At 38.1% G+C, this 16,724-nt stretch overlaps 3 protein-coding genes and 1 pseudogene across 7 annotated transcripts; 3 read left to right on the top strand and 1 right to left on the bottom strand.

Annotated features, from left to right (window-relative positions):
- Positions 1-524: 524 nt before the first annotated feature.
- Positions 525-2,190, top strand: LOC147288492 (uncharacterized). The gene is made up of 2 exons (XM_086239044.1): positions 525-911; positions 1,986-2,190. Exon 1 carries the CDS (start codon positions 604-606, stop codon positions 880-882), a length of 279 nt encoding a protein of 92 aa, XP_086095170.1. The 5' UTR covers positions 525-603; the 3' UTR covers positions 883-911; positions 1,986-2,190.
- Positions 2,191-3,066: 876 nt separating this feature from the next.
- On the top strand, positions 3,067-6,816 carry LOC147288491 (protein FAR1-RELATED SEQUENCE 5 pseudogene; annotated as a pseudogene). Of its 4 annotated transcripts, none has more exons than XR_015121647.1 (3): positions 3,067-3,120; positions 3,394-5,942; positions 6,722-6,816. The product of XR_015121647.1 is annotated as a protein FAR1-RELATED SEQUENCE 5 pseudogene, transcript variant X2 (transcript). The 4 variants fall into 4 exon arrangements; XR_015121649.1 differs by having other exon boundaries at positions 3,115-5,761; positions 5,868-5,942; XR_015121648.1 differs by having other exon boundaries at positions 3,115-5,778; positions 5,868-5,942.
- LOC147288490 (calmodulin-binding protein-like protein) lies at positions 6,438-8,318 on the bottom strand. Its single transcript, XM_086239043.1, is given in 3 exon segments — positions 6,438-6,703; positions 6,705-7,454; positions 7,553-8,318. Coding segments are annotated over 3 exon segments (1,479 nt in total). The 5' UTR covers positions 8,234-8,318; the 3' UTR covers positions 6,438-6,655.
- A 1,395-nt stretch (positions 8,319-9,713) lies between these two features.
- Positions 9,714-16,318, top strand: LOC147288489 (alpha-1,4 glucan phosphorylase L isozyme, chloroplastic/amyloplastic-like). Its single transcript, XM_086239041.1, has 15 exons — positions 9,714-9,983; positions 10,106-10,329; positions 10,447-10,548; positions 11,065-11,241; positions 11,347-11,622; positions 11,812-12,083; positions 12,509-12,626; positions 12,708-13,217; positions 13,306-13,458; positions 13,568-13,696; positions 14,076-14,312; positions 14,821-14,897; positions 15,176-15,362; positions 15,604-15,804; positions 16,019-16,318. Exons 1-15 carry the CDS (start codon positions 9,752-9,754, stop codon positions 16,133-16,135), a joined length of 3,012 nt encoding a protein of 1,003 aa, XP_086095167.1. The 5' UTR covers positions 9,714-9,751; the 3' UTR covers positions 16,136-16,318.
- The last annotated feature ends 406 nt before the right edge of the window (positions 16,319-16,724 follow it).

The raw sequence follows: 16,724 nt of genomic DNA, 5'->3' as shown, positions 1-16,724 counted from the left end.
GAACCTTCCTTCATCCCCTTTAATCAAAAAGCTATAAGAAGTGGTTTAAAATTAAATTTTTTTCTGACGTGATATGTAATTTTTACACTTTATTTTGTTAAATGTAATATGTAAATAATTAAATTTTATTTTGTTATAATTGTAACTTTTGTAGCATTATATTTGTTGAATTATGTAGTATTGTTAAGAATTAAACATTTAGAGTTTAGATTTTATGACTTCATATTTAAGATTTTAAAACTTTAGCCATAAATTTAAAAGATTATACTATAAACCCTAAACTCTAAAAAAAATTCAAAAATTAATTTGCCATTTATAAGCGCTTTCGGCATGAAAGACAGACAAGTTAACATAGTTAACGAATTAGAGCAAAATGAAACAAAGTAAAATTTAGAATGCAAAATGAGACAAACTAAAATTTACGGGGCAAAATAAGACACATGTGTTAATTTAGAGGACATTGCTAAATAACCCAGAAATAAAACGTTGCGTTTAATCCCGCAAGTATTGGGAAGTTGATTAACGAAAGCCGCAAACTTTGACAATCTCTCTTGCAGTCTCTCGTTCTTTCTAGAGCAGTTGCAGCAAAGGCATAGAGGCGCGATGCGTATAGCGGCTGGAGCTCCTTCGAGAGCGGAGGTGCTGTCGCTGTTCCGCTCCTTTCTTCTAGTGGCTCGCAAGTTCACCGACTACAACATCAGAGAGTACACAAAACGCAGAACCATCGACGCGTTTCGCCAGAATCAGAATCTTTCGGACCCGTCTGCCGTTTCCGCTGCGTTCTCAGATGGCAAGGCTCAACTCGAGGTCGCCAAACGACAGGTCGTTGTTTACTCCCTCTATGCTCCCAAGATTAAGAGCGTAATGGAGCTTCAGAACTGAATCAAGCAGTAGAATTGATTTGTTTCCAGGTGCTATACCCTGTCTACTAGACTACTATGCCTATTTGTTTTCCCATTTCTTTGTTAGGGTTTTTGGTTGGGTGTGCAAATTTTATCTATTTTGTGTTTAATGGGCATGGATGATGCTTTGTTTGGTTGCGGAGAACTCGTGGCAAAAGAAATAAATTGAAAATTTTGATCTTATGGATTATCTATTTTTTGACCTAGAAAATATTGAGAATCCTAAAATGCCTTTTACTTTGTAATACCAACTTAGCATATAGCTCAGTAATCCTAATTGTTGGCTACTTTGGGGAAAATGCCTTCACTTGATAATGATTATTTAGCTTAATTTATCTTAGAGTTCAGTTTCTTTTGTGGCAAGATTTATATATCTTAAGAACCTCTATAAGCAGACTGTTGAATCATAAAATCACTAGTGAATGTTACTGGTTTTAAAATGGGGTTTAGCTCTTGATTTTGCTGGAGCTATCCAACTGTATCCTATTTTTAAGCCTTTTATGTTTTGTTCTTCTGCTTCTTGTATTTAGCACCTTAGTGATTGATTAATGTGAATGCTTAGAAAGATGTCGTGTCCCAAATGTCCTTCGTCCATGGCTATAAGCTCTTCGGCATCCTTCCTTACAAATTGGTTTTGCAAAACTAAGTTCTGAGTTGGGTCACTACATTTGCTTTCATGCACTATATGTCTCATACAAAGAAGATCCTTACAAGCCGATTTGGAAAGACCAATTCTGCCAGATTCAACCATGTGACAGACTAAACTCTAAGAAGTCCTACCCATTGGTGATGACAGAAGTCTATCAAATTTTTTTAACCATTAAGACAATTCATATTATGTATTGAATTCTAAACTCAACTCTGAACTTGTGGAACCTTGACTATTTCTCACTACTTGTCACTGTGATTCACTGCATATGACCAGCCCAATTTGACACTTGTTTCCCCTATTAAATTCTGTTGAGGTTGCTGCTAATATCTTGCTGATGAGCGGATCTATATGTAAAGTTATTGTTTTACCTTCTATGTTGTTTCCAGTTTGTGATATTTTGTTGTTTCAATTCTGTGATTTGTTTTGTGCAGGTTTGATTGGGCTTTTTCACTTCTGTTAATGAACGATTTCGGGAAATTTGTAATGATGTAGTTCACTGAAGTCCTGGGGGCTTAAGATTGTATGTTAAGCCTTTAATTTTGAGTCTTTGGCTTCAAGGTGTAATTAGTTATGAATTCTGAGTTTGTTTGATGAATAATTTTTTGCATTTTTAAAATAAAGAACAACGTTATGACCTTTTTTTAGGAGTATGGATTTGTGAAGTTTAAATTTCTTACATAACTGATTGTGCAAAACTAGAAATCATTTAAGATCGTGAGTTGATGTGGCTCATCTATTTATTGGCTCATGTCACTTGTGGTGAAGGAGAAAAGTTTCAAAAATCATCTAAAATAGGTTTCAATCCGATATTAAATTTGCTTTGATACAATGTCATGATCCATAGGTAAAATTTGTGCTTTCACAATCAGCTTGAAAGAAAAGGTATTCAAGAATTTATGCTATTCCAATTTTCCATGATAATTCAATTTTGTTATTGTAAGACATTTGAGACATGAAAATTAAATATATTTCGAAACCTACAATGTGACACTCTATTTGTATAGTATTACTAAAATCTTATAATTGATCGATCAAAGGGTTGTGGCTTTAGTGGTTAAAAACATTGATCTTACGGTCTTACCTCCAAATGTTCGAGTTCGAATCTCTGATTATCATTCGATGAAAAGGTATAAAAGAAAAAAAATTCTTGTAATTGAGGCATTGAGCAAAGTAAATGTTGATGATCTCAGTCCAAAGGCAATAACCTACGAATATGGGCTTTATTTGGGCCCGAAAGAGGTCGAAAGCATGCCCCAATGGGCTGTACTGTATACGCATCTAATTTCGCGCTTAATTCTTTCCTTTTTCTTTTTTTTGCTGACGAAAAAAAAAACACAAAATAACCGTTAGACTTTATAGGAATTGCATATCATTGTTTTAGCCTACAGACGAAACGTATCAGCCGTCCGATCTCAGAATACACGCACACAACTTAAACCATCGAACGGCTAATATGTACTGTTTATATTCTATAAGAGAAAGCAGAGCGTAATTCTCGTCCTCCCTTTCCCTCAGGTCCGCGGCGGCGCGCATATGTCCTCGTCCCTGCAACACCAAAATTTCAAGGTAAACTTAAAAGGCTATATTTATCAGTTCTTAAATAACTGTCAAATTGCTGGTGACAATTTTGGTTTTGGTCTCAAATTCACAAATTCTTTGTTACAAGTATGGAAACTTTGAGTGTTTAGTACCTCCATTGCTTATTCTATTCAATAATTCTATGCAACTACTGGGATGATATTGAAAATTAATTGTGTGGTTTTAGCATTTGTACACTATTTATAGTGTAAGAAACACCATAAATTTGCAAAAGAGTTAAAGGGCATCCTCTAGTTTCAGAAATGAAGGTACCCTCTAGTTTGTAATGCAAGAGGGGATTGAACAATACATCATGGAAGAAGAGCCTTCCAGTGGAGCTAAAGTGAACTCCTATGTGGTGGAAGATGAAGGCTACGACCGTTGTGTTGTAGAGGATGTTGAAGCTCCGGTGGTATTGGATGATGGCAAAGAGGGTAGTGTAAATATTGAAATGTCTCAGTATATAGCAGGTGGGATAATAGAGCCCACACCAGGTATGGAGTTTACTTCTGAAGTGGATGCGAGGAATTTCTATAATGCATACGCCAAACATACGGGGTTTAGTATTCGTGTGAACTCATATTATCGTTCAAAAAAAGATAATTCCATTATATCTCGAGAGTTTTGTTGTTCAAAAGAAGGCTTTCGCCGGGATAGACATGCAAAGAAAAATTCAGGTGATGATACGAAAAAGAGGCGTGCTAGGGCAATCACTAGGGAAGGTTGCAAGGCGCTGATGACTGTGAGGAAACATGATAATGGGAGGTGGTATGTGGCGAAACTAGAGAAGAGTCATAATCATGAGTTGGTCACTCCTGCAATGCGGCATTTTCTTAGGTCACATAAGCAGGAATGTGATCCTAATACAAGTTCGACCAACTCCTTCAGTTCTCCTGGGATGTCCTTAGATGCTCCGATGAATGTCTTGACTCATTGTAGCAGTTTTAGCAAAATGCCATTTGATGTACAGACTAGTGTCAATTATGTTGGAAGAGGCCGGTTGAGCACTTTTGGCATTGATGCCCAAAGTTTGCTTGGGTTTTTTAAGATTATGCAAGCTAGTGATCCTGCACTGTATTATGCAATACAGGTTGATGAAGAAGATCGGCTGAGTAGTGTCTTTTGGGTTGACACAAGATCAAGAATTTCTTACAACTGTTTCTCTGATGTCGTAGCCTTTGATACTACTTATCAAGTGAATCAGTATAAAATGCCATTTGCACCTTTTACTGGAGTCAATCATCACAAGCATTCTGTGCTTTTTGGCTGTGCATTGCTTGCAGATGAGACTGAATCCACATTCATTTGGCTCTTTACAACTTGGCTTGAGGCAATGTCTGGACGGCAACCGGGTTTAATTATAACGGATTATGATCCGGCCATAAGTAGAGCGGTGCAACAAGTTTTTCCTCAGTCAATCCATCGATATTGCAAGTGGCATATCATAAGCAAAATGCCAAAGGAAATGGGACATGTATATAGTGTACTCCCAAGGACTTTTCAAGTTGAATTTGAAAGATGCATTAACAAGAGTGAGACACCTGATGAATTTGAATTGACTTGGCAGATGCTTCTTGATAAGTACAATCTTAGAGGGAATGATTGGCTTCAATCACTTTATATTGATTGCAAACTGTGGGTCCCAGTGTACATAAGAGATACTTTCTTTGCAGGCATGTATGCTACCCAGCGGAGTGGAAGTGTGAACTCACTTTTTGACGGCTATGTGAATGCAGGGACTACCTTACAAGATTTTGCAGAGCAGTATGAGAAGGCTTTAGATGAAAGATATGAGAAAGAAGCAAAGGCAGAGTTTGAAACATTTTATACCAAACCAGTTTTAAAGACACCACTTCCTGTGGAAAAGCAAGGAGGAGATGTCTACACAAGAAAAATGTTCTCCGTATTTCAGGAGGAAGTTTTTGAATCTCTTGTCTTTGCTGTGAAATTAAGTAGAGAGGATGCAGGAACCAGCACCTATGAGGTTGCAAGATTTGATGAAGAACATAAAGTGTATTTTGTGGCTTTTAATATAGCTGAACAACTAGCAGGTTGTAGTTGCAAGATGTTTGAATTTGAAGGGATCCTCTGCAGACATGTGCTTGCCGTATTTAAAGCAACAAATGTCTTTACACTCTCACAGTGTTATATCTTGAAGAGATGGACAAGAAATGCCAAGGAAGAGGCTATGTTGGATGTACTTCCCTGTGCTGAATTAGAGGGCAATTCTCAAAAAGGCAGGAACTCGCAGTACAATATTCTGTACCAGGAAGCAATTAAATGTGCAGAGGAAGGGATGGCATCTGATCAAATTTTTAAGGTGGCATTAAACGCATTAAGAGAGGCTAGGGTCAAAATTGTTGGTGCAAAAAGAAATGCCATCAAATCAATGCCCCAACACTAGGAACTATGGCCAGCTCAAGTTATCGAGACAATAAATTGATGATACCACCCATAATTGCTAGTCAGGTAGAGAGTTCTTAAGTACTAGTACCCTGGAGAATCTCCTACAGAAAATAACTTCACCAAATACATGTCAGAACAGTCATCAAGCAGAGTTACTTTATGCTCTATAACTGAAAGTGCCCTGGACATGATTGTAGTAATTGTTTGTGCTTGAAGGATTCAGGTCAATACATTTCATTTGTGAGTAAACTTTGCTGAGATAGTTATTCCTTTGTTTTGAACTTTGGTACCTTATCTTGCCATTTACAGAGTTTCCCTCTCTTGTGTAGAGAGTTTAAAATCAAACGTTTACCACCACAGCAAATCCATGGAAGATACGAGACAGACATACCTTGAAGTTTAAGGTTTTTTTCTTCTAATATTTGTTGAATATAATTCATGTTCCTAAAAACATCACGAAATCTCGAGGGATGTGAGGTTTTGTTGTTAATCTGCATTGCATTGATTGTAGGCTCTCGAAATAAAAGTTGGTGGTATTGAAGCACATGGCTTTCTATATTCGTTTTTTCCCCCCGTTATGTTTCGTTGATATGGTTTTCTTGGTGCTTTGTTTACCAATTGTCTGTGATATGAAATTCTGGTAGCACAAAAATATTTAGATTAGTTCTTTGGTGACAGCAGCATGGTGTCTGCAATTTTTTTGGTATCTGCATGACTGCATCCACTTAGAGGAGTTGTGTAATTAGCTGTCACCATTCTCATGAAAGTAGGTTTCCAGTTTCCTCATTAACCTAAATATGAAAAACCCTTCCACCAGAGATCCACAATTCCCATTCATCGGTAAACATTGGCAAGATGAGAACATGTAGACAATAGTAAAGGGTCAAAATAAATTTGGTTAAAGTCATCCAAAAAAATTAGAATCTTCAGTAGCACAGTTAGATCTTACACAATAGATTTAGGAGCCACTAGACAGCAATTTCATGGCAATCTTCTAATCAATCTAACCTAATAATTAGAATGACATTTGTGAAAGATACAATTGCAAAGACCTAACATCCGCCTCAGTAGCCACAAAAATTTGTAGAACCCAAAACACAACTCAGATTACAGCCCTTCATGTCACAATTTTCACAGCCTTATGTCTTATTATCATATCTGACTTTAGACTCCATCTTCACAGGCAAAGGAGCAGAGAATACCAAATACCCATTGTGACCCTGACCCTGGCCTTTGGTTTCATAAACATCTTCTCTTCTGTGAGTCAGTCTGGCTCTGGGGTTTCTTTCTCCATCACTGGCCTGTGGTGATCCACCATTCTCCATGTGTGCCTCGTCATCATCTTCAGTCTCCTGAGCAAAGCCCCTAGCATCTTCAACTTCACTGCAAAGGTTCTCCACAAGCTCTCCATGATCATCACTGGAATCACTTCCATCTCCATTTGAAACTGATTTGTTGGCGTTGCTAAAGACCCTGAACATGTTACCATTCTCTGCAAAGCTCACACTTTTCTTCACCTTAGGTTGAAACCCATGCCTTTTCACCAACACCCCATTTCTAAATTGACCAACTTTTCCATTAACAGCTCGAAGGTTTTCTTCATCATCATCACTGACATGTTGAAACCCTTCAAGCTCCACATCTTCCTCGTCATTCTCCAAAGCTCTAGAAAACCCACGAATCTTCTCAATCCTATCCCTCAATTTCCCAATCATTTCCCTCTGATCCCTTCCCAAATCACCACAATTGGTGGCCAAAACCCTAGATTTGTTAACATTTTGACCAAACCTCACATTCTTCACTGCTTTCAAGGAAGGCCCATGCCTTTTCATAGCAACCTCATCGATGATCTCCATGAACCGGACCAAATCTCTGCTAATAGACCTTTTCCCGTCCTTAACAGTCGGATCACCCCCCTGCAGACACAATGCACAAACAAAAATCAGTAAGAAAAAAAAAAGAGTGAATTTATTAAAAATAAATAAAAATTATCAAATACCCATGAATGTTTTACCTGAATAGAGTCGATCTTAAGCAGCAAATCGATGGCTTTTTGAGAAAGAGCGTGAAAATCGAGGTGGGTCTCATTCGAAAGCGAGGACTTGAGAGAGTTGAAAGCAGACTTGATCAAGGCGAGGTCTTTGAGCTGCCTGAGGGTTCGTGATCTGCGAACAAGGAAGGCACGGAAGTGGGTCTGAATAACACGAGCAGCCAAGTCTCTGAGAGAGTGCGAGTACGAAGAAGAAGAAGAAGAAGAAGAAGACTGAGAACGACATGAAGGAGAGTAGTGGTGGAGAGACGCTTCGAGGGCTTCGATACGGGAGACGAGGGAGGAGATGACAGAGTAGTTGGTGTGTAGTAGTTGTTGGTCTTGGGGTTCTTGTTGTTGGTGGTGCAAGCGCTGCTGTTTTGGGTGTTGAAATTTGTGGGTGGGTTGTTGAGGGTTTTGGTGGCGGTGTTTGTGGTGGTGAGAGTAGGGATCTGGTGGGTTAGATTGGAGGAGGTAAGAAGCGATGGCTTGGAGAAGTGGGTCTGTGGCTACTGATGGTGGTGGTGGTGGTGGTGGTGGTGGTGGACAGGGGTGGTGGGATTGGGTGCAGTAAGAGCCACAGTAAGAGGTGGTGCTGCAGCAACAGGTGGTGGGAGGGTGGTTTTGGTGGTGGTGAGGGTTCTGGTGGTGGTGGTGAGAGGCCATTGAAAGCCTAGCAGGTGTGAGTTTGGAAGGAAATGATGGGTTTATGCTTGAGGAGATGGGGGTTTGGGGTAGATTTTGATACCATTGAGGCAGTCCGAGTCAGAAGATTATGAAAATAAATGAGAAAAGAGGAATTTATTGGATGATCCAATCATCCAATAGTAAAGTTTGTCACTTTATTACCTTTTTATCAGACAGTGATGGAGTATCACATGCCATGGGCCCAAGGAAGGAAGATGTTCTTTTTTGGGTGTCTTTATGTTGTGAGATTGTGCAAATTAATAAGGCAAATCAAATTAATAAGACTTTGGTCTTTGGATGGTCAAAATGTCAAATCAAAATGCAATGAAGCATTTCAAATCAAATTAATGGCTGCTAAAATTTGATGGGTTTGACCCAATTTGTCTCATATATATTGGGCATTACAAATTGTTATGCTTGGGTCCTAGTTAATAATGTAAAGGTAAACATAGGCCCAATTGAATCAAATTCACATGCGCTTTAAAATTTAAGATTTTAGTAATTTAAAAATGTAACCATCAACTAGTGTTCAACGCCAACTGACAAGTATTTTAACTCTTCTTGAGCATTACTTGACAAAGTTCAAGCCTTACTCGATGGGAGTTTAAGCACTTCTCGATAGGAGTTTGAGCACTACACATGAGTTAGATTTTTAAATTTCTAAAAAGAGAGTTCAAAGGCTTTACATAGAACTAATTTAGGTTAATCTATCAAATTTCTCAATTTGTTTCTTTATATATTGGGCCCTACATATTGTATTGCTTGGACCCTAGTTAGTATGAAAAATAAACCTTAAGCCCAGTTAAACCAAATCTGCATGGGCTTGAACAAACCCTTTATGAGGATACCCAAACGCACATGGTTAACGGGCTTAACATATTAGTCTGTATTGTAAAACTGTTCGCATGGTAAGTTTGCTATGGACCCGAGCAATTATACACCTACTATGATAATATTAATTAATCAAACAAACTGTTCGAATCGAATTACCTTAAAAATATCTCAAAATTGATGGTCCGTTGAATCGTTCGATCCGAAACGATCGCCACCGACGCCACGTTACTTCATGGTTACTATTCAAAAGCAAAGACGACCGACGGTGCTTTGTAGAGAGATCCAGTGCAACGATCAGCCATGCAACACCTAGCCTACCAACAGTCAAACGTTGACTTAATCGGTAATCGACAAATGAAGACGTGGCGTGTGATGTGGAAAGCAGACAAAAATTTTTGTTTATGGTAGGGTAGTCCGTATAGTATAGTAATATATAGTAGGGTGTGGGGCCCTTGATCGATCATTTGAAAATGGACTTTTATTAGATTGCGATTTGAGAGAGAGCTCGTGAAAAGAGATAAAAAGGTGGATGCAGTCTCACTGTCTCACTATCATATTCACAAGCGAGTGTCAGTCGCACACTGTGAGACTGTGTGTGAGAGAGAGAGAGAGAGAGAGAGAGAGAGAGAGAGAGAGAGAGAGAGAGAGATCATCATCGGAGCAATGGCAGCTTCGCAATTCTGTGCAACTTGGAGTGGAGCAGAGACGACGGCTTGCTGTTACAAATCTCAGTCAAAATTGATCGACTTCGGTTCGAGAAGGAGCAAATCCAAACTGTTGTTCACGAGGACCTTCAATCCATGGCCTCAGAGTCAGAGTCAGAGGAGGTCGTCGTCGTTTTCATTTTCTGTTAAGAACGTGATCAGTGAGCCAGAGCCGAAATTGAAGGAAGAAGGTCCTCCTTTTCTTCTTTCTTTACTCACCCCGCTCTGATCGTCGAAAAAAAGGTTCTCATTTTCGGTATAAAAACAAAAATTCTACTTTTTTTTTAATTTGTATTTTTTGTGTTAAACTTAGAAGCTCGAAGTGAACCAGATGCTGCGTCAATCGGTTCAAGCATCAAATACCATGCAGAGTTCACCCCGGTGTTTTCTCCCGAGCGATTTGAGCTTCCAAAGGCTTACATTGCAACTGCCCAAAGTGTTCGTGATGCGCTCATTGTTAACTGGAATGCGACTTATGATTCTTATGAGAAAAATAATGTAAAGCAGGCATATTATTTGTCAATGGAGTTTCTACAGGTTAGTCATGAATTTCCTGAATTGGTTCCCTAACCCTTATGTAGACAATCAGACATACGTTTCTATTATGTATAACTTTCGAAACACCTTGTTTGTTCATGATGTTCTGTTTTGTAGGGTAGAGCACTGTTAAATGCACTCGGTAACTTGGAGCTAGAAGGTGCATATGCAGAGGCTTTAAGCAAGCTCGGACACAAATTAGAAAATGTTGTTGTCCAGGTGAGGTTCTGGCTAGTCTTATCTTTTCATTAAAATTTAGTTGTGGGATATTTATTGTCAATTTTTGCATAATTAAGTGACCATCATCTACTTCTATGTACTCGTTCAAATTGCAATTCTAATGAGAAAAAGGGAATGCTGAAGCTTTAGCAAGAGGCTCTCTAACTATCGGAATGAGAGAATAGATGGACCAGATTCCCAAAAACGAAATTTGTGTTAGAATAAGACTAGTATGAATAACTGTCTAGAAGAAGACAATAATATACTCAATTTTATTGTGAGTACCATTTACACAAATTAGAAGTCTGAAGGAAGGATTTTTTTTTTGGTTCTTTTCTCTCTTGCGACCTAGGAATATGGTCTTTTTCCCAACAAACTTATATGCACTTTTTAGAGCAGTAAATGGTTCTGCCTCTCTCTCTCTCTCTCTCTCTCTCTCTCTCTCTCTCTCTCTCTCTCTCCCCATCTGTGTGTTGACTGTTGATGCAGCCAATTGATTAGTTTGATGAATTATAGGAACCCGATGCTGCACTTGGAAATGGGGGTCTTGGTCGACTTGCCTCATGCTTCTTGGACTCTTTGGCAACTTTAAATTACCCAGGATGGGGTTATGGACTTAGATACAAGTATGGTTTATTTAAACAGCTGATTACCAAAGATGGTCAAGAAGAAGTTGCTGAGGATTGGCTTGAGGTATGCCAGCTTTCTGATCTGATCTTTCCTTTCAACTGCTTCATTGCCTGTAAAGCCTTATGATAAATTCATTAAGTCTTATTGGTTGCTGGCTGACACTTGCAGATGGGCAATCCCTGGGAGATTTTGAGAAATGATGTCTCATATCCTGTAAAATTTTACGGCAAGGTTGTTTCTGGATCAGATGCAAAACGAAATTGGGTTGGAGGAGAAGACATACAGGCTGTTGCTTATGATGTTCCAATACCAGGATACAAAACGAAAACCACAATCAACTTGCGCCTTTGGTCGACGAAAGCTTCATCACGGGATTTTGATTTATATTCTTTTAATTCTGGGGAGCACACAAATGCATCTGAAGCCTTATCAAATGCTGAAAAGGTCAGTACATTGTTTGTGCTCTTTGAACTGTTAATTATATACATGTGTGACATGCATCACTCTTTACCTACTATGGATATCCCTACTTACTAGTAGTTGCTTGCTTTCAAATGTTTCTCTTTTTATGTTGCTATTTTACCCACATATTGCTCAATTGGTAAACATAGCAATTTGTATAATGCTTAACAGATTTGCTATGTACTTTATCCCGGGGATGAATCAATTGAGGGCAAGATACTTCGTTTGAAGCAACAATATGCTTTATGTTCTGCTTCTCTCCAAGATATTGTTGCACGTTTTGAGAGAAGATCTGGACGAGACATCAGATGGGAAGAGTTCCCTGAGAAGGTTGCGGTGCAGATGAATGATACTCATCCAACTCTCTGCATTCCAGAATTGATGAGAATTTTGGTTGATTTGAAGGGTTTGAGCTGGAAAGAGGCCTGGAATATTACTCAAAGGTACACCTTTTGGCTGTTTTATGGGCAGGTGACTATGCTCGTTACTAGTGGAGAGCATCTTTTTCCTTTTCTTCCCTGGTTGTTATTAGGTGGTTAATTAGTTGTGGTGTCACATTTGTTAATCAGGATCAGTGAGAAGTAATACAGATACACACATTCATTCATATATAAATACATATACACAAACAATATACATACACACATTTGTTTTACCTTTTTATCATAGTTTATGACTATAGCAAATATGTTTTTGTTTTTCCTGTTTGCACTGCGTCCAGCCCTATCCATTTGCTTATTGGTTACCATCCACATTTAGTAGTCTGGAATTTGGAAAATTTATATGTTTTAGTTGGTCTAACCACCTTGTTTTTTTCATCTTTATCAATCTACATTAAAGCAGTAAATTGTTTTTTCCTGTGTGCTAGAACGGTCGCATATACAAACCATACTGTTCTACCTGAGGCATTGGAAAAATGGAGTTTAGAACTCATGCAGAAACTGCTTCCTCGGCATGTTGAGATTATAGAAATGATAGATGAGGAGGTAACTATATACATAATTAAACCCTTCTTTCCTTTGGAGTTTTTAAGTCTACTTTATTTCTTACGGTTGTATAATCTACAGCTCATTCGCACTATAATTTCGGAGCATGGTACAGCTGATAAGGATTTATTAGAGAAGAAACTGAAGGAGATGAGAATATTAGAAAATGTTGATTTGCCTGTCGCATTTGCGGATTTATTTGTTAAACCCAAAAAGAGCTCGACTATTGTTCCCAGTAAAAAACTTGAGGATTTAGAAGAGGATGGTGAACCTATTGATGAAGAAAATGGACCTCAGAATAAAGGCAATCAGGAAAAGAAAAAGGTGGTGCTGGAACAACCTATTGATGAAGAAAATGGACCTCAGAATAAAGGCAATCAGGAAAAGAAAAAGGTGGTGCTGGAACAACCTATTGATGAAGAAAATGGACCTCAGAATAAAGGCAATCAGGAAAAGAAAAAGGTGGTGCTGGAACCACCAAAGTTAGTTCGTATGGCAAACCTCTGTGTTGTGGGTGGTCATGCAGTAAATGGTGTTGCTGAGATACATAGTGATATAGTAAAAGATGAAGTATTCAATGGATTTTATAAGGTAAGCCTGGACTATTTTAATAAAGATGAGGCTCTTTTAATCTGCGAAAATGCTCTTACCATTGATCTCTACCCTATAAATTTGGCAGTTGTGGCCTAAGAAATTTCAGAACAAAACAAATGGGGTGACACCAAGAAGATGGATCCGCTTCTGCAATCCCAATTTGAGTAACATTATAACCAAGTGGATTGGCACAGAAGACTGGGTCTTGAATACTGAAAAACTGGCCGACTTACGAAAGGTAAATTTCACAACAATGATCGATTGAGAGTTTATGTTTACTTTTATATAAGTTGTGATGTACCTATGTTATAGTTTTCTACTTACCGGAGCTATTTGGTTTGTAATAGTTTTCAGATGATGTTGATCTTCAAATCGAATGGAGGGAGGCTAAAAGGAACAACAAGTTGAAAGTTGTGTCATTGATCAAAGAAAGAACAGGATTTTCTGTCAGCCCTGATGCAATGTTTGATATCCAGGTAATTTCCTTGCATTCAAATTTATTTCTTGGTATGTTGTTGAGTGCTGAAGACTGGAGTACTAAACAATATTTTAGCATCAGACAAGTGTGAAAAGAACTGTTATATGGAAGGGAAAAGTAAGTCATGTTTAATTCCTTGGGTATATAGATGGGTTGTTATGGTAAGTATTCAAGAAGAATTTGTGGTTGAATAATCTTCTGTAGTAGAATTCCATTAGCTCATGGCTGATGCTCATGGTTGAATAACATAGCAGTAGGCCTGCCAAATTTGTGCATAGCTGGTGGTATATTCTCTACACATAATTTTCTTATGTTTTTTGTCATGCCTCAATCAAAGTTTCCTTTAGAGATCTGTAAAGAAAAATGATTATTTTCAGGTGAAGCGCATTCATGAATACAAGAGACAACTTATGAATATTTTAGGAATTGTTTACCGCTACAAGAAAATGAAAGAAATGAGTGCTTCAGAAAGGAAAGAAAAGTTTGTTCCACGTGTTTGTATATTTGGAGGAAAAGCATTTTCTACATATGTGCAAGCCAAGAGAATTGTGAAATTTATCACAGATGTTGGGGCTACTGTAAATCGTGATCCTAGTATAGGTGATCTACTGAAGGTATGGATATCTTTGATGCTATACCTTATTGATGAATCTTGTTATGTGTCCACAACAATTTTCATGTGATGTTAACAACTTGACAAACATTTCCTCCCCCCCCCCCCCCCCCCCCCTCATTATGTGTTTCAAATTGTTTATTTACAGTAGTTTAATTCTTATCATCTAATGGTCCTCGGCCTCAAAATGTAAGAATCTCCAATGACCAGGTTAATTGTTTTGGAAATAGGCCAACCCAGTACTTGGACACTTTAGGGATTTGTTATTTCGTAATATTACTTTTGCTCTGGGTATCAGTTAATACTTAATAGGCAGTGATATACATGTATGATATTATTATGGAATAACGGGTAGAAATAATTGATTTTTCATATTTTATCGTCTTACAGTTGATAAAAGTTGGCTTTGTGAAAGAACTGAAATTTTTTCTTTATATGTGTATTTTGATTTTCTGTGAGTAACTTTGCATTACTGACCTACTAGATTATATTATTGACTGTCATCGTAGGTTATCTTTGTCCCTGATTACAATGTCAGTGTCGCTGAATTGCTAATTCCTGCAAGTGAGCTCTCACAGCACATCAGGTAGTTCAATTTCATTCATAATATGATTATTTTCAATTTTCTGTTGGCCACATAATTTTTCTGTCTGCGAGTGGTAAATGGAGAAGCAAAACCAGGAATTGGTTTTAAACTTTTAGGCATCCTTATTTGTTTAGTCCAAACTAAACTGGAGTTTTGGAGTATAATTGGTGCTTTAAAAAATGGGTCTGGGTTTGTGAGACAATAGAAAGAGTTCTTGCTCTGACTGTCACTGCCGCAACCCCTATGGGGCCTGCCTTTTTATTTTTAATTCTTTGTAGTACTGCTGGGATGGAGGCCAGTGGAACTAGCAACATGAAGTTTGCAATGAATGGCTGCATCCTAATTGGGACTCTGGATGGGGCCAATGTTGAAATAAGACAAGAGGTTGGAGAAGACAACTTTTTCCTCTTTGGTGCTAAAGCTCATGAGATAGCTGGGCTGAGAAAAGAACGACTTGAGGGGAAGGTTTGTCTCGATAACCATTTGCTACTTTTGTTTCAGTTTTTTGGAACTGATCCAGTGAAAAATGTTTCTGCCTTGGAATTTTATCATGAGGAGTGTGATTCTGGTTAAATCAAGTTTACATGGCAGAAATTTTCTCTATTTTTTTAATGAGAAAATAATTCAATAGAGAGAACAGATAATCATTTCTTTCTCTTTCTAATTCTTATCTCGTGGGGATTTGACCTAGCATCTCTTGATGCAGTTTGTTCCAGACCCACGTTTTGAAGAAGTCAAGGAATTTGTCAAAAGTGGTGTTTTTGGGTCTCACAAATATGATGACCTATTGGGATCCTTGGAAGGAAATGAAGGATATGGCCGTGGAGACTATTTCCTTGTGGGCAAGGACTTCCCCAGTTACATAGATTGCCAAGAGACGGTTGATGAGTTGTATCAGGACCAAAAGGTGAGTCACGTTACATGCCTCCTTGGTATTGAATTATTGATACATTGCGGGAATGCATTACACTGCTTAATTTCTTAAGAATGTGAGTCTGCATCCATTTGTGAATCTATCTGATTGTCTCAACTCCTATTGATCCATTTACAACTTGTTACTTTTGCCACGAGCAGTGTTTTGTGTTACTTTTGCCTAATGTTTATAATTTTGTTTGGGGCAGAAATGGACCAGAATGTCAATCCTTAATACAGCAGGCTCATACAAGTTTAGCAGTGACAGAACCATTCATGAATATGCTAAAGACATATGGAACATTAAACCTGTCAAAATACCATAGAAGCATATTCTTGTCAGCAGAGATGGTCGTACTTCGTGGTTGTGATGATCCTCGGCTTTTGGTTGTATGTAAAAGGTAAATGCTGGGAAATGGGAATAAAGGGTAGCTTTTGGTTGCTACACAACTATCTTAAACTCTCTCTCATATGTAAAGGTAAATGCTGGGAAATGGAATAAAGGCAAACTTTTGGTTACTACACTACTCTCTCTCTCATGAAATTCAAGATCTACATTCTTCAATTTTTTTTTTTTTTTTTGCGCTTCATCAAGTTAAATGAAAAGAAAAAAGAAATCAAACACACACAGGAACACATATAATATGCAACAAAAATCAGAGACACAAAACAGAGAAAAGTAGATACAAGAGTTACAATTTAGCAGGTGAAGCATGCCTCGCCTTGCCTTACACACACTCTTGAAGACCAAACCAGCTCTTAATTTTTCTGCAACATAAGAACGCATGGTATATCGCATTAGTAAAAACCAGCTCACCCTTGGTACATGGTCTGCGCACTTAAAAACTAGCTCTCAAACAAGTGATGGGAATAGGAAAATGAAAATGGGTATCAAACTTTGGGCCGATTATGGGC

This window comes from Dryas octopetala, chromosome 4, assembly GCF_963921425.1.
Source record: "Dryas octopetala chromosome 4, drDryOcto1.1, whole genome shotgun sequence".
NCBI classification, from domain to species: domain Eukaryota; kingdom Viridiplantae; phylum Streptophyta; class Magnoliopsida; order Rosales; family Rosaceae; genus Dryas; species Dryas octopetala.
The sequence above is the reverse complement of the archived record's forward strand: the minus strand, read 5'-3'. Positions and strand labels throughout refer to the sequence as shown.